Source organism: Haematobia irritans, chromosome 2 (genome assembly GCF_050003625.1).
Source record: "Haematobia irritans isolate KBUSLIRL chromosome 2, ASM5000362v1, whole genome shotgun sequence".
NCBI classification, from domain to species: Eukaryota; Metazoa; Arthropoda; class Insecta; order Diptera; family Muscidae; genus Haematobia; species Haematobia irritans.
Window position 1 is genome coordinate 76,634,258 of NC_134398.1, and position 24,383 is coordinate 76,658,640.

Sequence of the window (24,383 nt, forward strand, 5' to 3'; positions counted from 1 at the left end):
ATATATATAAATATATATATATATATATATATATATATATATATATATATATATATATATATATATATATATATATATATATATATATATATATATATATAATATATATATATATATATATATATATATATATATATATATATATATATATATATATATACATATATATATATATATATATATATATATATATATATATATATATATATATATATATATATATATATATATATATATATATATATATATATATATATATATATATATATATATATATATATATATATATATATATATATATATATATATATATATATATATATATATATATATATATATATATATATATATATATATACAGAATAACATTATAGCTGGTGGGAACATGCCTCGTCAGCATGTTCGAATGTGTGGTGTGGCCAACGTGTCAGCATGTTCGAATGTGTGGTGTGGCCAACGTAACTCGCGCACCAAAGTAAAGAAAACGTCAAATTTGCAATCGCAGTGCACAGATACCATTGACTTTTTTCCAATTATTTTCTCACACAGTGATGCAGAATTTTGTTCTCTTTCGAACGGTACCTATCATGGATGGGTATCTTCGATTTGAATTTTTGAATTAATCACACAAATCGGTATGAAATACCCCAATGTGCGCCGTATGAAATAGCAATAGCTATTCGCTCACTTTGCTCATTGTTTAAAACGCCCGCTAAAAGTTTACCGTCCCAATGGACAACCACGGCCTCTTTTTCTGGAATGTTTACTTTGTCTAAAATATTTTTAGTATACTGTTCTCTGAACATTTTCCTTCTAGTATGTAATAAAGTTTTGGAGACTTTGTACTTAAGAGGGTCAAGGTTAAGTGCCTCTAGAGTAGCTGTGTCGGATACCTTACACCGATCTAACAAAATTGACAATTTCATGTTTAAAATCTCGTGTACGCCTCTTGCATATGGAACTTTCATCCTTTTTCTATCAGGTGGACCTAGATCTTCTGCAGCTTCTTCCGGGATGTCCATTGCCTCCAAGTTTTCAAGCTCCTGGTAAATGATGTCCTCTTGAGTGTCTTCTTCTTCTCCGAAATTGTATTCGTCATCCGTCCCTAAGAAGCATCAAGAAAATAATAACAAATTGGAATAATAATATAAAAAAACTCACCAATATCAAAATATTCTTCTTGGATTTGTCGGTTAATTCTTTCAAGTTCCTTTTGCGCCTTGATTTCTTCAGCTCTAGATAACTTGCAATCTACTCCAGACATGCAACCTGGACGGCCCTTCTGCCTCTGTTTCACGAAAAAAGCCTTATCTACTTCCGATTTCATCAGAGTCAAGGCATCTTGATGAGCAATATCAAATAGATCGTCTAACTTTTCAACAAACTGTTTAAATTTGTTTTTGATCGTATCCGATGTTTTCTTCCTGTCTTTTTGAAGAATTCTCCACTCTGATATGTCCGAGAAATGTAATCTCTTTGTAGCATAATCTCATGTAATCTCTTTGTAGCATAAGTCTCATATAAGTCTCGTCTCTCTTCAAGTATATACCGTTACATTAAGTGTACGATCATCAATAAATAAATTAATAGTTTAGTCTGCTTTTAACTGCCGTGCGTTTCATTTCTCGGACATATCATCTGGCGACGAGGCAAAAGAGTTAATGATTGTGTTGAGAACATATATATTATATAAAAATTATATATAAAAAAAATACACATGGCAGAGTCTCATGTTGCATTGGTAGGAACCATTGAGGCCTTCAACATTGGTGATGATTTTCGCCTATATGCAAATAGGCTAAATCATTTGTTGGCGTTGAATAAGATTAAAACCGATGAAGACAAAAAATCATTTCTTATTAGTCTTGGCGGAGCAGACCTTTATAAAACATTGTGTTCCTTATTGTCGCCGCGAACAGAAAGTAATTTTACTTATGATCAAATAATCCAAAGGCTGGAGTCTCATTTTAAGCCTAAGAAAAATGTGATCATGGAGTGTTTCAAATTTTTTAAGAAGGAACAAAGTCCATCTGAAACCATATCAGACTATATTGTGGAGTTAAAACAATTGTCAGTTGACTGCGAGTTCGGATCATTCCTTGATAAAGCACTTTTAATAAAATTCGTGTGCGGTTTGTGCAATGAAGGTATACAAAATCGATTGCTGAACGATAATTCTTTAACCACCTTCGATAAAGCATGTGAACTTGCATTGTCATTGGATATGACACAGAGTCAAGTGGAGATGATGAAGAACAACTCTATACACAGATTAAAAACTCAACGAACGAATATGGAAGTAAATAAACGAGAGACTGGGATAAAATGTTTCTACTGCAATAAAAGAGGGCATATAGAGAGAAACTGCTGGATCAAGAAAAATGATGAAAATGGAAACAAAAGAAATCGTGACAGAAGAGGTAAAAATAAACAAAGGCTGAATAACATTGACGACACGAGTAGCAGTGATAGTGATTATTTAAACAATTTATACAATTTTGCATGCAATTATACAAAACGTCTCTTAGTTAAAGTAAGAATTGAAAATTTAGACTGTGATATGGAAATCGATACGGGAGCTTGTGTCTCCGTTATGCATATATCAGATTATAATTTGTATCTTAAACATATTGAAATAAGAGACGATAACAAATGCCTTAAAGTGGTAACAGGTGACCGCGTTACTGTTGTTGGTTCAGTAAATGTTAATGTAGAATTTAGACGTATAAAACAAAACGTCAAATTGTATATTTTGGATTCAAGCCAGAGATTTGACCCACTTTTTGGAAGAAACTGGTTAGATGTATTTGTTCCCAGTTGGCGGGATATGATTTCTGAAGTGGCAAATGTGAACATTATATCGGATTTTGATTTTGAAAGATATAGATCGTTGTTCTCAAGCTCTAATAGTTCGGTTATTAGAGAATACACCGCAGAAATTTGTTTGAAAGAGGAATCATATCCCATATTTTCCAAGGCTTATGCAGTTCCATACGGGTTAAGAAAGAAGGTGGATGACGAAATAGACAAAATGTGTAATGAAGGTGTTCTAGTCCCTGTAAATCGAAGCCGGTGGGCAAGTCCTATTGTTATTGCTAATAAGGGCAATGGAGCAATTAGAATATGTGTAGATTGTAGACGGACGGTTAATAGATTCGTTGAGATGGAACACTATGTCATTCCCCGTGTGGATGATATTCTTGCAAGCTTAGCTGGTTGGAATTTATTCTGTAAACTGGATTTGACTGGTGCGTATCTCCAGGTACAAGTAACAGAGAGATCTCGCGAACTTTTAACTATTAATACTCATCGTGGGTTATACCAATTTACAAGACTTATCTACGGCTTGAAAACTGCCCCTCAATTATTTTCTAAAATAATATGTGAAATCTTGAAAGGGTTAGAGAAGACACTTGTTTATTTTGACGATATTTTAGTAGGAGGAATGTTACGCCAATCTCCAAAGAGTTTTAGATAAACTACTGCATTTCAATGTTAAGGTTAATTTTGAAAAATGTAAGTTCTTCGAGAGAGAAATAGACTATTTAGGATTTACCATAAGTAGTCAGGGAATTTTACCATCGAAATCCAAAATTCAAGCGGTTATCGATGCCCCAACACCACGGGATAAAACCCAACTTAGGTCGTACTTAGGAATGATTAATTATTATAATCATTGTATTCCAAATTTATCGTCTGAACTTCACATATTGCATGATCTAACGAAAAACAATACAGTTTGGGATTGGAGTGAAAGGCATCAAAAAGTTTTTGAGAATAGCAAAAATCTTTTAACGGGAATCAACGTCCTCACGCATTACGATCCGTCAAAAACTATAATTATTTCGTGTGATGCCAGTCCATATGGAGTGGGAGCCATATTGTCCCACATAGTGGATGGAAAGGAGCATCCTGTAATGTATGCATCAAGCACGCTAAAGGCGGCTGAGCTTAATTACTCTCAACTACATAAGGAAGCCCTTGCAATTGTATTTGCTATAAAGAAATTTCACAAGTATATTTATGGACTACCTTTTGTAATTGAGAGCGATCACCAGCCATTAAGAGAAATATTCTCTGATAGGAAAAATTTGCCTTCCGTTACATCAAGTAGACTACATAGATGGGCCATATTTCTCTCTTCTTATGATTACACTATTCGTTATACAAAGGGCTCTCAGATGTGTCATGCAGACGCCTTGTCAAGACTCCCAGTAAAAGGGGAGATTGAGGAAGAAGCTGACAGTATTAACATTTTCCATTTATTAGATGGAATAGAGTTAGACATAGGTGATGTCCGAAGTGCGGTAGATAATGACTTTGATCTTAGTAACGTTTATGAATTTGTTATGTCAGGCTGGCCAAAGGAAATACCAGCACCATTCGAAAGGTATTTAAAAGCACACTTAATGTAACGGTATATACTTGAAGAGAGACGAGACTTATATGAGACTTATGCTACAAAGAGATTACATGTACCTATATACATAACATTTCCTCCTCAATTTAAATAGAGACTACCTAATTGAGAAAAAATAACATGAATAAAAAAACTAATAAGCTTACAATTACATTAAATATATAAAACTGTACAACAACAGCAACAAAAGACTATGTTCGTTTGTTTTTTTTTTTTTTTTTTTACAAACTTTCTTCCGAACTTGATTTGTATTGTTTTTGTTTCTTTATTCTCTCGGAGCGTCTTAATATGACTCCTGTGAATTCATCAAAGTTTCTTTTTCTTGTGTTTCTATCTCTACAAAATGTTAAGACTCTTCTATTAGAATTAATTTCTCTTCCTACGAATTTTTTCAATTGGTTGATGTGTGCAATTCTTGACCTGCCATTTATGTTAATACAATATCTTAGACTACTAAGTTTTTTAATTATTTTAGCATGAATCCACTTGTGATAATTATTAAACACATTTCTATAGAGAAATGTTTCATTAATTTTATATTCTGGAGTGGTAATTGTTTTTGTATTTTTGTTTGTTGATTTTACATTCTTACTTTCATTCATAGTCTTGTTTTCTTTACCTTTCTCTTCTGTTTTCTTATTTGTTGCCTTTGGGTTTAATTTGTCTAACAATGTCTTAGGTTTAAATCGAAAAATTAAATGTGCAGGGGCTGTGCCGGTTACTGCTGTTGGTGTAGTTCGATACTTCAGCAAAAAATTACTAATTTTGAAATCCCAAGACTTATTCCTATACTTTGGATCCAATAAGTATTTCTTTAAGCTAGCTTTCACTGTCTGAACTGCTCTTTCAGCAGGTCCGTTACTTTGAGGGTGATACGGTGGTGATTTTAGACATTCAATGCCGCTGTTTTCACAAAATAAAACAAAATCTCTCGATCCGAATGGGGGTCCATTATCACTCACTAGCTGTCGTGGTAATCCAAAAATTGAAAAAAATGAACGTAATACTTCAATAAGGTTGCTAGCTGTTGTGACCTTCATTATCCTCGCATCAATCCATTTTGAAAATGTGTCTACTATGACCAAAATAGTAATATTTTCAACTTTGCAAAAATCTAAATGTATCCTTTCGAACGGGTACATAGATGCAGGCCATGATGTTAACATAGGCTTGGCAGAGTTCTGAGATATAGAACACACGTGGCATGATTTTACGTAGTTTTCTATATCTTGGTCTATGCCTATCCACCAAACATATGTTCTTGCTAATGACTTCATTCTTACAATGCCTATGTGACCATTATGCAATAACTCAAGAACTTTCTCCTGTAAAGTTTTTGGTATGACGACGCGGTCACCATAATAAAGGATGATTCTTTTGAGGTTAGGATTTTCATGCATTAGTATTTGACAGATCACGTGGGATTTCAGACATGGTGTCAAAGAGAAAGATGCTCAGTATGCTTTGACATTTCATCATGAATAGACTTACTAACGAGCAACGCTTGCAAATCATTGAATTTTATTACCAAAATCAGTGGCAGAAAATCCGCTTTTTTATCGACAAATTTTGTTCAGCGATGAGGCTCATTTCTGGTTGAATGGCTACGTAAATAAGCAAAATTGCCGCATTTGGAGTGAAGAGCAACCAGAAGCCGTTCAAGAACTGCCCATGCATCCCGAAAAATGCACTGTTTGGTGTGGTTTGTACGCTGGTGGAATCATTGGACCGTATTTTTTCAAAGATGCTGTTGGACGCAACGTTACGGTGAATGGCGATCGCTATCGTTCGATGCTAACAAACTTTTTGTTGCCAAAAATGGAAGAACTGAACTTGGTTGACATGTGGTTTCAACAAGATGGCGCTACATGCCACACAGCTCGCGATTCTATGGCCATTTTGAGGGAAAACTTCGGAGAACAATTCATCTCAAGAAATGGACCGGTAAGTTGGCCACCAAGATCATGCGATTTGACGCCTTTAGACTATTTTTTGTGGGGCTACGTCAAGTCTAAAGTCTACAGAAATAAGCCAGCAACTATTCCAGCTTTGGAAGACAACATTTCCGAAGAAATTCGGGCTATTCCGGCCGAAATGCTCGAAAAAGTTGCCCAAAATTGGACTTTCCGAATGGACCACGTAAGACGCAGCCGCGGTCAACATTTAAATGAAATTATCTTCAAAAAGTAAATGTCATGGACCAATCTAACGTTTCAAATAAAGAACCGATGAGATTTTGCAAATTTTATGCGTTTTTTTTAAAAAAAAAGTTATCAAGCTCTTAACAAATCACCCTTTACAAGCATCCATCTTCAGTTCCCAACGAGTAACGTCTATGAAAATACCTTTCGAATGGTGCTGGTATTTCCTTTGGCCAGCCTGACATAACAAATTCATAAACGTTACTAAGATCAAAGTCATTATCTACCGCACTTCGGACATCACCTATGTCTAACTCTATTCCATCTAATAAATGGAAAATGTTAATACTGTCAGCTTCTTCCTCAATCTCCCCTTTTACTGGGAGTCTTGACAAGGCGTCTGCATGACACATCTGAGAGCCCTTTGTATAACGAATAGTGTAATCATAAGAAGAGAGAAATATGGCCCATCTATGTAGTCTACTTGATGTAACGGAAGGCAAATTTTTCCTATCAGAGAATATTTCTCTTAATGGCTGGTGATCGCTCTCAATTACAAAAGGTAGTCCATAAATATACTTGTGAAATTTCTTTATAGCAAATACAATTGCAAGGGCTTCCTTATGTAGTTGAGAGTAATTACGCTCAGCCGCCTTTAGCGTGCTTGATGCATACATTACAGGATGCTCCTTTCCATCCACTATGTGGGACAATATGGCTCCCACTCCATATGGACTGGCATCACACGAAATAATTATAGTTTTTGACGGATCGTAATGCGTGAGGACGTTGATTCCCGTTAAAAGATTTTTGCTATTCTCAAAAACTTTTTGATGCCTTTCACTCCAATCCCATCCTCGTCGCCAGGTGATATGTCCGAGAAATGAAACGCACGGCAGTTAAAAGCAGACTAAACTATTAATTTTTTATTGATGATCGTACACTTAATGTAACGGTATATACTTGAAGAGAGACGAGACTTATATGAGACTTATGCTACAAAGAGATTACATGTACCTATATACATAACACACTCGACGTGAAGTTTTTCAAGCTTTGTTATTGCATTCTTCTCATCTTTAGCCGGGATTCGAGCTTTCTGCCAAAAAATTAGAGTTAATTTTATAGTACGTAAATTATAAAATAAGCACAAAAAAACTTGTCGATTTGAGGGTAGTTTACAATTTGTGATCTGGTGAATGAGAAAGCCAAGAAGAAATATTTTATCCTTGGACCGGCTTTGTACACCTGATGTGGATGCCATTTCAGAGTCTAGGTAAATTGATTTCTATATATTTAAATAAAAATAAAATAAAAATTAACTAAATTAATTAAAAATAATATAAAAATTAAATAAATTAATTAAAATTAAAAAATTATCACATAATATATAATAACATAATATATGAAGTATGCTCCTAGTGGCACCAGGTCGCGTTTTCGAAGTCAAAGGCTGGCGTAACTCGGTTTGACTCAGAGTTACAACAATTTTGTTCATAACATAAATTTTTAAGGAAAATAAGCTATCGTTTGTGATATCGTGCGTGTTTTTATTATTTACCGTTCTTGAGTTATGGCTCAATGCGTCAACTTTTTGGCCAAAAAATTCGTTTTTTTTTTAATTTTGAGCGATGAGCGGCACGTGTTAACGTCGTTTAATCGGGCTCAAATTTTGGCTATCCCAATATCTGGAAAGGGGATTCCTTTTGTGGGGTTAAGGCGAACAAGATTGCGACATTCCGGTCACTCTAATCAATATAGATCATTCAATTACATTAAATTTTGCTTTCGTTAGTTTAAATTCTGTCTCTCATATATAGTTGTACTCTTTACTCCTTTTGTACATATGAAATGTGTACAGCTGTTTTCATTGAGTCGTTGAGTTGTGCTTTTAACGAAACTCTTTTTCAGTGATGCCAACTCCCGGAAGGCAAAAAGCACCAAAAATGTATTATAAATTCTAACATACTACCTCCCACCACAAAAACTAAAGCCAACTAAAATTCAATGCTCTACTACTAAAAAAGATTTCGTGTATTGATTTGACGCATTTGTAATTTTATGAAATTATGAACCTCTATTCCAGTGTACACCTTGATCACTTTGAATGTCTTTCAAATATTTTTTTAGAGGAGAAAAACATTTTTTCGACATTAAATTTGGAAATATTAATATTATTCAGTTATGAGTGTTTTTGTTAATTTAATACAAACGTTTTTAATTACATCTTTATCAAGTTCAAAAATTAAGCACTCGTCGCTAGACATTTCCCAGCATAGTATAAGTATGCCTGCGCCAAATTGGTTGTAGACAATACCCTAAATACCAATATTGATTAAAAAAATAATCTATGCCACCTTAATAACAATCAAATTCTACATTTGCCAATGTAGTTGAGTTTTGAAAGTCTAATCAGAATTTTTGTATGAAAAGATATCGTCAATTAAACTTAATACTGTTCAAATTGAAAAAAGCACCAAAAGCACTAAATGAAAATGCCAGAAAGCACCAAGAGTTTTGTTTTCCGTTTTGCCGAATTCGCCGAGTGAAGCCGATCAGATAGACATGATAAATTCGAAACTTTTAATGATTTGCTTGCCGACGCGATTGTTCCAAAAACATTAGCAGACTGCTTAAGTTAACTGGCGGATCTGGAAAACGTTAACTTAAGCAGTCTGCTAATGTTTTTGGAACAATCTGGTTGGTTCAACAAAGAAAAATAATCAGGAAGGTTCAGCGGTTAAAACTAGAAGTGCCCATATGTAATAGGTACTTTTAGTTAATGTGGTATCACAATGGACTGAATAGTCTAAGTGAGCCTGAATCTTAATCGGACTGCCACTTTAACCTAACCTAACCTTGCCGACGCGAGAGAGGCAGAGCATGTTTTGCACGAACGAAAAGCTGCCGATTCTAGAACTGAGCTTGCTAATAAAGTTGTGTTGCGATGTACATTTTGTCGTAAAAAGGGACATGTGGAAGAGGAATGCTTCAAGAAAAAAAGAAGCTATGGCAAAGCAAAAGCCAAGTACATCTTAATCTATTGTAATTAAGCCCAAATATGCATGTCCAAACTGTAGCAAAGAACGAAGTGGTGGTACCCCAATAAACGTTGCTTTCAATGCGCTTGGATTGTGTACGGGACGGGACATACCAATGGCCAATGTTGAAATATTTGGTGTTCCGGGACAAGTATACTTTGATTGTGGCTCAAAGACCAGTATTGCCAGCGCAAATTTAAGAAGTATTATGGAATTCAAAGATTGTGAATTTGACAAAGTTAGATGTCATGCTACACTTGCAGACGGTTCATCGAGCATAAGAGATATTTTGACAACAACTTGCAAAATTGTTATTGGCCATCGCTGTTTGTCTATAAAATTTTTGGTGTTCCCAGATGGAGAAAATTCTATGACATTGCTTAGATCCGATTTCATGGAAGAAGCAGAAATTGTTTTGAGTATGTGAAAAAGATCGTGGCATTTTGAAAATTGCCCTGCCCAAGTATTTTATTTCACTGAAGAATGGCCACCTGGAACGAATTTGTTGGAATTGGTTCCTGGTGTCACATATAACACTCACAATGCCGAGAAAGGCGAACCCATGTTTATGCCACTGAATATTTACAATACACATATTTTGAAATCAAACGATGCCGACAATTTGAACGAAGAAGAAAAGCAACAGATAGACCAACTTCTTGTGTAAGCCACGATATCGTGTTTGTACATCGGAAAAACCAACACCATATGCTGTACATCGAATTAACACTGGTGACCATGATCCAATTTTTTCGCCCCCTTATCGCCTTTCATTTGCAAAATCACGTGAGCTCAAATGTGAAATCGAGACTATGCTGGAGAACGATATAATAGAAGAGTGTGAATCTACGTAGGTCTCACCAGTCGTTATGGTCCGTAAGAAGGATTGGTCCATTCGAGTTTGCGTGGATTATCGTAAAATAAATTCTATCACGGTTCCAGATAGACACGCATGGATGACTTGTTACACGGCGCAAAAAGCTCAAGATATATGACAACTTTAGATCTACAAAGTGGATACTACCACGTGGAAGTAACGGCCAAAGATCGAGATAAAACGTGTTTTATTACATCGTTTGGGACATTTCGTTTCAAGAGGACGCCTTTTGGGTTAAGGAACGCCTCCGCTGCATTCCAAAGACTCATTAATTGCTTTAAATCTGACATCCCAGAAGTATGTATTTTGGCCTGCCCATAATTATATGCTCTGCGTCGTTACAAAAACATTTGGAAGACTCAAACCGTGTCCTAGCGAGGTTAATCATGTTTGAATTACAGTTAAACCAAAGATTTCGTTTTTGTTGCCCTAAGGTAAAGTTTCTAGGACATGTCCTAACACCGGCAGGAATAGCCGTAGATGATTCTAAAGTGCAGGCGATACTAGACCGAAAGCCTCCTATGAATTTAAAGCAATTAATATAATTTATACAGACTTGTTCGTGGTATCGACGATTTGTGGAAAACTATGCAGAGATAGCACGTACTTTAAAAAATCTCACGAAGAAGAATTCTGCATGGAAATGGTCAGATGTGGAACAAGATGCATTTAATAAGTTGAATAGAGACTTAAGTATTTCTCCAATTTTAAAGCAGGCGGTGGGTGATACACCATTTCTTATTCACACAGATGCGAGTGCATACGCAATGGGAGCAGTTCTGCTCCAGGGGGAGGGTCCGCAGCAACACCCCATCGAATACGATAGCCGCCTGTTAAGAAATACCGAACGAAATTATTCGACTACAGAGCGGGAAGCTTTGGCCATTGTTTGGGCGTGTGACAAATTATTAACGGACCATCAACCGCTTAAATGGTTATTATCCTTGAAACCGTCCGAGATACGAGAGGAACAGGAAAAAAGATGAGTACCTTAATGAAATAAAAATGTCGATAGAGAATCAAGATGAAAATTCACTAAAATGGATTGGTAGAAATTATATCTTGAATGATGGCATTTTATATTGCTATGCAAACGACGATTTGGAGGATGCACAATTAGTGGTGCCGTCGCATGAAGGAACATATCACGATGAAACCACAGCCGGTCTCTACGGAACTGAGAAAACCAAAGCACGAATATGTAACCGATATTTCTGGCCTGGAAAGCGCTCATTCTTGTTTTGCAGGTTGGTTGGAGTATAAGGAACACTACTAGTGGAATGACAACGCAGGCCACTTAATGGATACAAACATTGGTGTCTGTGTCTGTCACCCACTTGTGGTTGTTATCAACAAAGAGTAGTTGTTACCAGCCAATGTGCGCATCTCCTCCTGTTGTTTCCCAATAGTTCTACCAAACTGTACAGTTGTTAATTTAAATCATTCTTGTTTTGCAGACTTTTGGAATTTATTTTGCGAAGAAAAAATTATTGTTTTATAAATAAATTCATGCCTGTTCTGGGTCACACCGCATTGTGCACCACACTATACACTTTCTACACACCACACACAAAGTTAGTTGTTCTGAGTCACACGTGTGAACACTTTTTTCGGACTTTTAATCGAAAAATGTGACAGCTGATTTTTTCTGCAAGCCATATTTTTTGCAGACAGAAATTATAAACAAAACATATTTTGCCGGTATAAACATAAAAAGTTAAATGTAAGTGTGTAATTCAAAGCCATAAAATGCCTGCCAGATTTTTGTTAGCAGTGAATAATGTAAGGACAAGAGGAATTTATCAAGAACAAATAAGAAGGCGACAATTGCGTGATGCTTCAAATCTGTTTTGATTTGTTTTTTTTCTATCCCTCCTCAATGTTACTCATGAACAAACGATCGCCGTGTCGTTCTCTTTTTTGTTTTTGACGGCGGAGAAGTTTTTATTTTGGTTTTGATCAAACAGTTTTCAACATCCATACATTAAAGGAAATTTAATTATAGTGGGCATAATTAACTATTCTGTTAAGGTTTTTCTCATTTGTATTGCTTAAATATTTACAATAATATTGCAAACAAATTTTCTATCGTGGCGGCCTCCATGTGCAGAAAGATATTGGCGGCGTTCTTTTTTTTAATTTGCTCAGTGATTTGTGCACCAAGAACACTTTGCAGAATTGAAGATGCCATATTTTTCATGCAATAAATTTGGTAAAATTCACTTTTCTTAGCCCATTGATTTTGTAAAAGTTATAATTTAATTACCTTATATTTTCAAAAAGACCTTTGATTTGTTTAGGAAAGCGGATATTATTCACAAAAATCAAAGATAATTTTGCTTAAAACTTTTTTGTGTTAACTTTTAAAAATTGTGGCAACATTATACTTTCGAACACACTGAAAATCAGCTGATTAAAACAACCCCAAAATTTATACACCAATCAGAGGAAGTTTCGGTTCAAATTTTAGATGGATTTTTAAAATCGTGGTTTCTGCCATATATTGGTGACTTTCCCAATAAAATTTGCAAATATTTATAAAAAAAAACATATTAAAGTTTCAGAATCTGTTATTTATTTGTTATAAAAACTTCTAACTTTGCATACGATGGCTGTACACTAAGCCTACACAAAAGAAATGTTCGTGTACATTTTTCAGGTCTATGACGGTGTATAGTGTTGGCCAGAACACCTTTTAGTGTGACACCACACGAAAATTGTACATGTGTGTACCAGAACAGACACGATTAATATCAAATCAACAACTCAAGAACAAAAGGCGTTTTTTTTTTACTACAAAAAGGAAGGTACACTACACACTATTTCCGAATGTCTATTCGAAAATAATATCTATTGATATTCTTATGCCTATATTCATAATAATTTACTGACAGTTTATTGAAGGAATTGGTACGGTAATAATACATCCAGAAAACAAATTCGTTGCCTCAACTGAATTATTTGCCAACCGAAAGCAGGAGGTTCCATCAACTATCAATGATATCTGTCAGCACAACTAACATTTGGCAATTGTAACTGCATGGTAGTATGTTGGACCAACTTTGCATTGGTTGTCGCAATCTCATATTGTTTGGTTTGTTGATGCAACCGCCCTCGATGTTATTTATTATTACCCTAACCAAATTCCAATATTAAATGAAAGGGCAGATTATATTGAGATTTTATTAATTTATTACAAGATTTACAGTCATAATAAATTACGAAAATAATTACAAAAGGTGCTAACGACAAAGGCTATATACACCCAGAAAAAAGTGACCCCTTCTTTAAGTTAAAATGAACTCATTGTGAAGAAAGTTGAACTTCGTATAGCGCCAAAGACATTTTTATTTGTTTGAACGATGTGATTTTCGTAGAAATTAGGTATAATGCATTCCATATATTAGTTAACCTTTTCCTATATTTATGTACCACTATACTACAGAATGAAAAAATTTAACTGATTTGAATTCATATATGGAATGATTTTATTGAAAATTTTTCATTCATTTGGACAAATCTTACACATTTGTGGTAAAACTTTTACTTCATAATTTGAACTGCTTACCTTCGTTTTTAAATACAATTTTATTTATTTATATAGGCAATTTTTTCTTCAATAAAATACACGTTTTATTAATATATTAAATTTATTTATTAAGAATCAACAGCATCGACTGGCCTTGAAATACTAGTTTATTATTCCACTATTTCCAATTTCCATGTAATGTCATCAACTGTAAAACGCATTTTTCTTCTTGTACCTTTCACTTTTAATAAGTTGCTGCCTAACGATTTTGTCCTCCTTTTATAATTTCAATACCTACAAATATAAAAAATCATAAACCATTTTTGTTACAAAAGGTTAACGTCACTGAATATTACCTGATAATTGAAGATTCCAAAATGAAGACAAATGAAAGGGTTGTTATTCTGCTGGTGTTTTCTTTCTTTATACGCCATCACGAACATTGATAGATTTATTTTCAAAAAACGAAAATTGTTCTCACTAATTTAAAATAATAAATATTTTATATATGTTATTTGTTATTTATTATATTATTTTACCATATTATTTTTTAACAATCTCTCCGTATACCACAACAACGCGATTCCAACTAAAAAAACAACCCACGCGCAAACATATCGATTACACCCACGCGCAAACACATCGATTACGATGACAGGTATCGATTACAGGTAGACAATAGAAATATAGGAAAAATTCCTATATTCTAACAAGTGTGTTTCCTTAAGTTTTGAAAGGATTGCATACTTCTTAGTACGAATGAACTTAAATATTTTTTATGTCAAGTGTTGTTCGTATGTATGAAAAACTTTCTATTATAAAGGAAGTCGCAATTATCATTTTATACGAAATTTTACTAATTTTGAGGAAACTTGGTTTTAGTTCGGTTTTTGTTTATTTTTACGAATGCTTTGTTATCGGTGAATAAAATTTTCTTGTTCAGTAGTAAATTCTTATACCCAGCGAAGAAAATAGTATGAGTAAAATTCCATGCCTTATTCTAGTTAATGAACTATTCCTAACTGCTTACAGTTTAGGTTTTTTTTTACTGAAACGAGTGCATATACACCCAGAAAAAAGTGCCTTCGTTTATCCATTTTATTTCCATTAAGGTAAATTTTTGTGAAAAATAATAAAATTTACTCGTTTCAGTAAAAAAATCCTAAACTGTAAGCAGTTAGGAATAGTTCATTAACTAGAATAAGGCATGGAATTTTACTCATACTATTTTCTTCGCTGGGTATAAGAATTTACTACTGAAAAAGAAAATTTTATTCACCGATAACAAAGCATTCGTAAAAATAAACAAAAACCGAACTAAAACCAAGTTTCTTCAAAATTAGTAAAATTTCTTATAAAATGATAATTGCGACTTCATTTATAATAGAAAGTTTTTCATACATACGAACAACACTTGGCATAGAAAAATATTTTAGTTCATTCGTACTAAGAAGTATGCAATCCTTTCAAAACTTAAGGAAACACACTTGTTAGAATATAGGAAATTTTCCTAAATTTCTATTGTCTACCTGTAATCGATACCTGTCATCGTAATCGATGTGTTTGCGCGTGGGTGTAATCGATATATTTGCGCGTCGGTTGTTTTTTTAGTTGGAATCGCGTTGTTTTGGTATACGGAGAGATTGTTAAAAAATAATATGGTAAAATAATATAATAAATAACAAATAAAATATATAAAATATTTGTTATTTTAAATTAGTGAGAAAAATTTTCGTTTTTTTAAATAAATCTATCAATGTTCGTGATAGTGTATAAAAAAAGAAAACACCAGCAGAATAACAACCCTTTCATTTGTCTTCATTTTGGAATCTTCAATTATCAGGTAATATTCAGTGACGCTAACCTTTTGCAACAAAAATGTTTTATGATTTTTTATATTTGTAGGTATTGAAATTGTAAAAGGAGGACAAAATCGTTAGGCAGCAACTTATTAAAAGTGAAAAGTACAAGAAGAATAAGAAAAAGTGCGTTTTACAGTTGATAATATCACACGGAAATTGGAAATAGTGGAATAATAAACTAATATTTCAAAGAGATTCGATGCTGTTGATTCTTAATAAATATATTCAATATATTAATAAAACATGTTTTTTATTGAAGATAAAATTGCTTATAGAAATAAATAAAATTGTATTTAAAAACGAAGGTAAGCAGTTCTAATTATGAAGTAAAAGTTTTACCACAAATGTGTAAGATTTGTCGAAATGAATGAAAAAATTTCAATAAAATCATTCCATATATGAATTCAAATTAGTTAAATTTTTTCATTCTGTAGTATAGTGGTACATAAATATAGGAAAACGTTAACTAATATATGGAATGCATTATACCTAATTTCTACGAAAATCACATCGTTCAAACAAATAAAAATGTCTTTGGCGCTATACGAAGTTCAACTTTCTTCACAATGAGTTCATTTTAACTTAAAGAAGGGGTCACTTTTTTCTGGGTGTGTGAGATCAATTTACAAACGGATGAAATAATGTTTGTCTATTTTTATAGGGATATTTTTGTACACCAATGGCAGATGGTTATTATGTGGTCAAACTACAAAACCTAATTCAACATATACTTGCCATAAATTTCCTCCCTAAGCCCCTAGATATAAATACAGATCAACTTAGAACTGCCGTTGACTCGTCCTAGAATTTTATGTGCCTAATACAATAAAAAAGCTAGCTTGCCGTAAACGGTATTTGTGTTTGTTGGTGTGTGAAGCCTGCAATTTTTTTAGAAACTTCTATAATATTATGTTTTTACTATACCGGTACGATACTTACCTTAAGCCAAATTCTAGTTTACACTTGGTAATGAGAAAATTATTATTCAATTTTTTACGGATTATTAAAAAGTAAATTTAGTGACGCTGTTCCCCGTTTTGCAAATTTTGTAGCATCATTGTCAGTATTGATATTACTATTTATTTGTTGCAACAACTACCTTACGTGCGTCCCATGATTGAACTAAAATTCTTTTAGTATACTAAACTTTTGGTTATACTTGTTGATTCCCACGCTGTATGTCTCACTATGCTGGTGGTTAGCTCAACAATTTTATAAAACAAACAACTAAATTGATCGGCATTGGTTATTGTAACCAATTTAATAGTTATGGGAATTTCTATTTGATTTCGTGAACTTTTTTACAGTTGTGTTGGATATATAATGGGAGAAATAATTAAAACATTGTTCTTGTAACAAATGATAGGTTACTGTTATAATCTCATAATTGTAATGATCGAATTGCAACCAACCATTTTTCTGGGTGTAGGTTTAAAGTTTACGTTAACTTTTATGAATGTGGCACCCTGTCGAAATTAAAAAAAAAAAAAAAAAAACAAAAACCGCGGGATTTTTATTAGGTAACAACGAGATTACCAAACGTGAGATTACCCGACGTGATCCCGTGGTGCGACGAAGATTTTTTTTTAATGGTTTCTGAATCGTAATTTTTCAATTCAATTCTACGTTTGTGTAAGTGTGGCATACAGTGGCATCAATTATATTCGATCAAGAACAAGTTAAAGCCTTTCCACGTTTTTAATTGGTGCGTTGCATAACCTCAAAATTATCGACGAGAGTGACGCGCAGAAATTGGTTTAAGACCAGGATGCTCAGGGAACTGCAAACGTTTCTGTTGTTTATGCACGTCTTCCATTGCCATTCTTTGGATTAAACGATTGCCAGACGTAGTTCAGTCCGTAGTAGCAGCATCCATTGGCCCTGCTTCTGAGTTTTCGACAATTGCTGATTCTATACCGGACGCAGTTTCTACCAGTCACGTGCGTGCTGTTTCCAGCAGTAGTCATGATCCCATGGAAGAAATCCGGGCGGAGATAGCAAGCCTAAATAAGCGTTTTGAAAAGTAGACTACCCGTGCTGTTCAATGTTGTACCCGATACAAATCGTCAGGAAACGAATCCCGACAAATCCGAAATTCTGCTATCGATAGCGACTGCTGGTATCATCAACGCCATGGTCGTAGCGCTCCTAAATGTAGAAACCCAAGTCGCCATAAGGATCGCAAAATAAACACAGGAGGTTCAACAGCATGAAGCCAGGTGCGCTTGTCGAATTGTAGCGAAAGTTCGAGTACGAAACGCAAAATATTTCGCTTGCAGGTGAGAGATCGTGTTTCAAATAAAATGTTTTTAGTTGATACAGGTGCGGACGTGTCCGTCCTTCCTCTCACTGCAAAGAACGACACCATGAAGTCAACTATAACTCAACTGTATGCCGCGAATAGATCCCCAATTAAAGTACTTGGAGAAAGGCGCATAAAGGTCGATTTGGGACTCAAATTACATTTTTGATTGGTCTTTTGTGGTTGCCGACGTGTCTAGTCCCATCATTGGCGCTGACTTTACCCGACATTTCGACCTTTTGATCGATCTACGACGAAACCGCCTAATCGACAGAACGTCAGAGCTTAATGCTGCAACGCCGACGCATGAGAAGATTAATGCCGCTGAGATTTACTCGTACAACTCATTCGACGACTTAGTTAATGAGTTTGCCGACATAACCAAATTGGCAGCATGTGGCACGGTAACAAAATCAACAATTTTCCATCGAATTGACACGACGGGACAAACAGTTTTCTCCCGGCCACGACGTTTGTCGCCTGAGAAGCTGGCGGCGGCGCGAGCTGAAATTGACTTCTTAATTAAATCAGATATTTGCCAGCCGTCCAGCAGCAATTGGTCGAGTCCACTGCACATGGTATGTAAAAGTAATGGAACGTGGAGACCATGTGGGGACTATCGCGCCCTAAATGCACAGATCAGAGAACTGCAACCGGTGGCTTTTTTTCGTATTGCAATCTTACCCACAAAATGTCGGTGGCAGTTAGTAAGACACCAATAACCATGCGCTCTTTTACATTGATACAAATGCGAGAATAAAAACACCAATAGTATATAACAATGTTCGTATGCAGTGTCTTGCAATCTTAAACCAATCGACATCGTAACAACGCTCGGTAAACAAAAAATGAGGTTGGCACTTAAGTGTGATTGCACTCAACAACAACAATTACTAGCAGTTGGCATTAGCTCAAGAGAATTGAGAGAGTACCAAATAAGGGAATACCAAACTGCTGAGATATGGGTAAATAATTTGTGTGATTGTTTTACTACGGTGTTTTCGAGAGACCAACACTCATACTAACAAAAACCGACAGTCGTCGGTTGAATTGGATATTGGTGGTTGAAATTTTTTTACCAATTGGTATTTAAGATTGCAAATGTTGGTGTTTACTAAATATACTGGTCGGTTGCGTTCTCTGGCACAGACCATACCTGATCGATACCCTCTGCCATACCTCACAGATTTTACCAGCAATAGCAATAGGGTATGAAGATTTTTTCAAGAATTGACATTCAAAGAGCTTACCATCAAGTCCCGATACATCCGGATAACGTCAGCAAAACCAAAGATAATAAAAGAGGAAGATGGGAGATTGGCTACTGAGCACATCAAACCATTTACCACATTAGTTTAATACTCGAACCAAACGCGTATACAAGTATTGACATAGCATTAAAATGCAAATAAAAAGAAATTAAGAGCACGAAATAAATTTCCATAAAGCGGAAAATGTAATTTTTTTGTTGTTGCCTAAAATTTAACATTGTTTCATTAAGAAAATTAAATTTTTCATTTAAAAAATAAAAACGAAAAACAACTAAAAGATTACAAACATGTATTAAACTAATCTGGTAAATGCAACATTTGGTATGACGCAAGCCAATCTCCCATCTTCTTCTTTTACTATCTTTGAGCAAAACTGCCATAACAACACCTTTTGGGCTCTATGAATATAAATATATGACGTTTGGGTTATGCAATGCCGCGCAGACTTTCCAGGGACTGATAAACGAAGTTCTGCGTGGCATTGACTGTGATTTCCCGTACATCGATGATATTTTCATAGCATCACATAGTGTCGAGCAGCATAAAAGTGACCTTAGGAAAGTTTTCCGGCGTTTACGAGAAAATAATCTGGTGATAAACCGTGCTAAATGTGAATTTGGGAAATCGGAAATAACTTTCCTGGGACATCTTGTTACGGCAGACGGAATTCGGCCACTTCCGGAAAAAGTTTCCGTTATTCGTGATTTTCCCTAACCTCAATTGGCTAAAGAATTGAAAAGATGTATTGGCATAATAAATTTCTACAGAAAGTTCTTGCCACACGTCGTTGAAAATCAATCGAGGCTCCAAAATCTCATAAAAGAAAATTGCAAAAACGATACAACACCTATTTTATGGACAGCTGAAACTGAGGCTTGTTTCGAACTATGAAAGTCAGAATTAATAAATGCTGTAGCATTGGCGCATCCAGCCAAAGACGCGGATTTAGCTCTGTATGTCGATGCATCAGATATTGCCGTGGGTGCCGCCCTGCATCGGTGTGTAGCGAAACTACAGTACCTATGACCGTGAGTTAACAGCCATTTACCAGGGTGTTTGTCACTTCCAGTTTGTTTGGCCGTCGATTAGAAAGGGCACAGCAAACTTTGTTCAAAATTGTGTTTCCTGTCAGCGTGCAAAAGTCCAGCGTTACACACGATCACCTTTGGGGTGTTATGAGCCCCCGAAAGAAAGATTTGCGCACATAAATATTGATATAGTTGGTCCCTTTCCTTTATGAAATGGCCAAAAGTACTGCCTTACAATAATCGACAGGTATACTCGTTGGCCAGAGGCTGTGCCGATTCCTGACATGGCTGCAGAGACGATAGCTAAGGCAATATTGTTCCAGTGGATAACTAGGTTTGGCCTACCAGCTAAAATAACGTCTGACCGTGGCAGACAGTTCGAGTCAGCCGTGTTTGCTGAGCTCGTATCGACGATTCAAAACTTTTCCTGCAAGTTTCCGGTAGCTTTCATCTGGAAGGGGAGTACTGTGGCACCCTGTCGTGCCTACTTCGAACCAGCTGTCATCATTTTATCTCATTTTACTATTTTATCTTTATCATCATTAAACCCGTTTTATAACTGTTTTTACTTTTGCTACTTTAATGATTCCTTCTTCTACTTTTGTCACTCGAGAGAAAAAGTCGCATAACCATACTACTTGTATATTATTTAGTTAAGTTAATAAATTGAATTGAAATTAAAAAAACTAAAACCGCGGGATTTTTATAAGGTAACCCAAATGTATATAGGGTTAATGTTTAGATCTTTTTATTTTGTCTTAGCGAATAGTCGAAATATATAAAACACACTTTTAGAGTACACATATAAAAAATAAAATGAAAATCTGGCGGAGAATACGGCAATTATTTAGCCACATAGCCATTAGGCTAACAATAAGGATGACTTATATATTTTCTTTTTTTCTTGTAGAATATGCGAACTATGTGGAGTATACGGTGAAGGTACTTTTGCGGGAAATGTTGCTTTTCCTTATATAATCGTCATCAACAACATATCACAATTTATAGCGATGTATTGCTTGGTTCTGTTTTATAAAGCTAATAAGGCATGTTAGGATTTAAATTTTAGTATGAACATGTTTTAAATCTAATATATAAATATTTTATATATTTTAGGATGAGTTGAAACCTATGAAACCTATACCAAAATTTTTGTGCATAAAAGCCGTTGTGTTTTTCTCATTTTTGTAAGTATGTTATTCCGATTAATCGGGTAAATTAAATTAATTATTAACGGATTGTTTAGCCAAGGAGTGCTTCTGAATGTCTTGGTATATGTCCATTTTATAAAAGACATCTTTGGATCACCAGGTTCGGATGATGATTCTAATGTGGCCGCAATGCTGCAAGTAATATTCATATAATATATCAAAATTGACGTCATTTGATCATTTTTTCCTGTCTATTTAGAATTTTCTCATTTGCATTGAAATGTTTATAGCAGCAGTAGCCCATATTTACAGTTTTCCACACCACCCATTTCACATTAATTCGCCACAGTACTGGAACAATCCAAATCATAATTGGTGTCGTGCCTTTTTGTCCATGATTGATATCTCAGATATACAAGAAGATGTAACTGAACATCTTGGCGTAGTTAGCAGTTCGATAAGTCGGCGTTTCCAAGGACGCAACAGTTATCAACCACTATCGCGAGGCACCAGGCGCTCTAGTAGCGAGTCTGAAAACTTAATTACTAAAAGGCAGGATGATGGTGAAGCCGGAACTAGCCAACCATTAACAACTTCATGCGATGTTAATGACAACACAGGTAATAATAAATATCAATCGAACTATGCTAACCCGCTTGCCAAGGCCACTCGGTATGGAGCTACAGATAGACTTGTGTTACCCGTTTATAATGCAGCAATAATCAATGATTCTCCATCTTACTCCCAATTAGCCGGTATCCGTCCAACCACCTCCAAAGCTTCCATAACAATGTCAACCCACAACCAAACTCCTTCATATTCTAATTTTGGCGGCATTAGCATACAGAAACGCGAAGCAACATCCCGGGATTTTCCAACACATTATGGGGCGCCTATGGCGGGAGGAAATAGTTTTTTACAAGCGCGAAATGTATCCACTACCAACGCCCCCAGTCCAATTCCAGAGTCCCCCGATGACTTCTCATCATTCATAGGCTCATCAAGATGACATCGCTATGACAGTGGCAGCCAACATTTTAATCCATCCGCTAGTGAATCTATCTCCATTGGCTTTTCGAGTAGCCTAAAACTTTCGACGGGTGGTAGTATTAGTAACCCCAGCAACAATTCATCAGATTGGCTTAGCTCACCGCGAGCTGGAAAACTTAAAAACTCAGAGCTAGGACCAATGTAACACTAACATATAGATAATTTAATACATCACTCTACAAGACTAAATACGAATTAAAGCTACATTTTGACGAACACGATTATTGTGACGCTATACCATCTTTTTTTGCATATAAATTTTGTGACCTTATCATTCGTTTAAAAAGGCATACAGTCAATATAAATGCTTTAATCACATCTTATATTTAGCTGATATTTGGAATCTCATTTGAATATATTATTTTCCAAAAATGTGTCATACTTTTGAGATAAACGCCAATTCTCTTCTTAATTTAATTTCTGTTGACTTCAAAAACAAATGATGTGGTTGCGAAATTCATATTTATGTGTTTTTAATTTAATACTTATGTTTGATTTCATTACGTTTATATTTGAAATAAGCAAGAAACGCAGACTTGTTCTGTTGCCTTCAATATTTTAATAATTTTTATATTACTATTTCATTAATTTAGAGGAAAAATACATGAAGATTTTTATACTCAAACCTGTGTCCAGTCTGTGTCTTCACTCGACTGGACTCTTTTTTTTTATGAAACCAGAGAATATTTTCGAAATATGTAGTTACATATATTTTTTATGCAAATCTGGTCATAGTGACATATTACGGGCTATAGATTTGCTTATTTCAGTCGAGATCAATCCACCATTCCATATAATTGATTTATTTTTAAAATTCACAGTAAACACATGTTATCTCCTAAACAAATTGTACATAGCTATTAAAATGATTTAAATTAGAAAATCCCCCAAATGTATGAGATCATATTGTATTTAAATCACAATTTTTAAAATCATTACTTGTGATTGTGTGATTTAAAGTCGCATTAAGCTTTAATTATAGTAAAAATCTAATCTAATAAAAGTCTTTTGTATTTATTTGAAATAAACTCTGTCTGAATAAAGTGTTATAGATATCGCTATTTTTCTCTTGCAACTTGCATGTTTTTTCTTAATTTAAATTCATTTTTTTAATAAAATAATACTTTATTTCGTTTACATTTTTGCTTTATCGTTTTAACAAAGGTGTGTTATTTTCCACTACATTTTTAGGATTTCTCTTCTGTTAAGTACATAATACATGGTCATTTTTGTAAAATCTAAAAAAAGACTGACATCCACGGAAACATAACATACTAACAAAAAAAAACTAAGTTGTTCTCCTTTTTTAGAAGAACATTTCGAAATTGTGTTTCTTATATAATGAACGAACTTTAGTTCAATCATATCTACACTAATATGAGACAAAGCAGTTTTTTTAGGGATTTATGACATCTTTCTTCAATACACTCCTCAGTTATTGTAATTTTGTCGTCCACCCAACTCGAGCAGAAAACGATCAGGGTGATCCATCCAGTCAGCTGCTGTTAGTTTTACTGTGCGTTGTCTTTCGGCTTCTTTAATTTGCCATTTCTTGATGTCCAACTGTACTTCACGTGATGATTTGTCTCCACAACCCCAAACCTACGAATAAGAAATAAAGAAAATTTTAATAGTCTATAATCGTACTCAAAAATTTGTTATGGAAGCTTTGATGGCGTGATAATTATATATAAGAGAAATGTGCATACAA

At 34.6% G+C, this 24,383-nt stretch overlaps 2 protein-coding genes and 1 long non-coding RNA gene across 3 annotated transcripts in view; 1 reads left to right on the plus strand and 2 right to left on the minus strand.

Annotated features, from left to right (window-relative positions):
• The window catches only part of LOC142225563 (transmembrane protein 184C), a 99,552-nt gene extending 75,805 nt beyond the window's left edge, over window positions 1-23,747 (plus strand). The window contains exons 4-8 of the mRNA XM_075295348.1: window positions 21,382-21,517; window positions 21,588-21,658; window positions 21,718-21,820; window positions 21,882-22,242; window positions 22,375-23,747. Of these exons, the coding sequence (XP_075151463.1) occupies window positions 21,382-21,517; window positions 21,588-21,658; window positions 21,718-21,820; window positions 21,882-22,242; window positions 22,375-22,631 (928 nt within the window). The 3' untranslated portion in view covers window positions 22,632-23,747. The remainder of the gene's footprint in view (window positions 1-21,381; window positions 21,518-21,587; window positions 21,659-21,717; window positions 21,821-21,881; window positions 22,243-22,374) is intronic.
• LOC142223031 (uncharacterized) lies at window positions 14,203-14,628 on the minus strand. Its single transcript, XR_012718503.1, has 3 exons — window positions 14,548-14,628; window positions 14,365-14,488; window positions 14,203-14,302 (listed from the first exon to the last, which is right to left on the minus strand). It is a non-coding gene; the product is annotated as an uncharacterized LOC142223031 (long non-coding RNA).
• A 29-nt stretch (window positions 23,748-23,776) lies between the features above and the next one.
• LOC142225564 (uncharacterized) overlaps window positions 23,777-24,383 on the minus strand; it is a 107,502-nt gene continuing 106,895 nt past the window's right edge. The window contains exon 6 of the mRNA XM_075295349.1: window positions 23,777-24,274. Within this exon, the coding sequence (XP_075151464.1) occupies window positions 24,104-24,274 (171 nt within the window). The 3' untranslated portion in view covers window positions 23,777-24,103. The remainder of the gene's footprint in view (window positions 24,275-24,383) is intronic.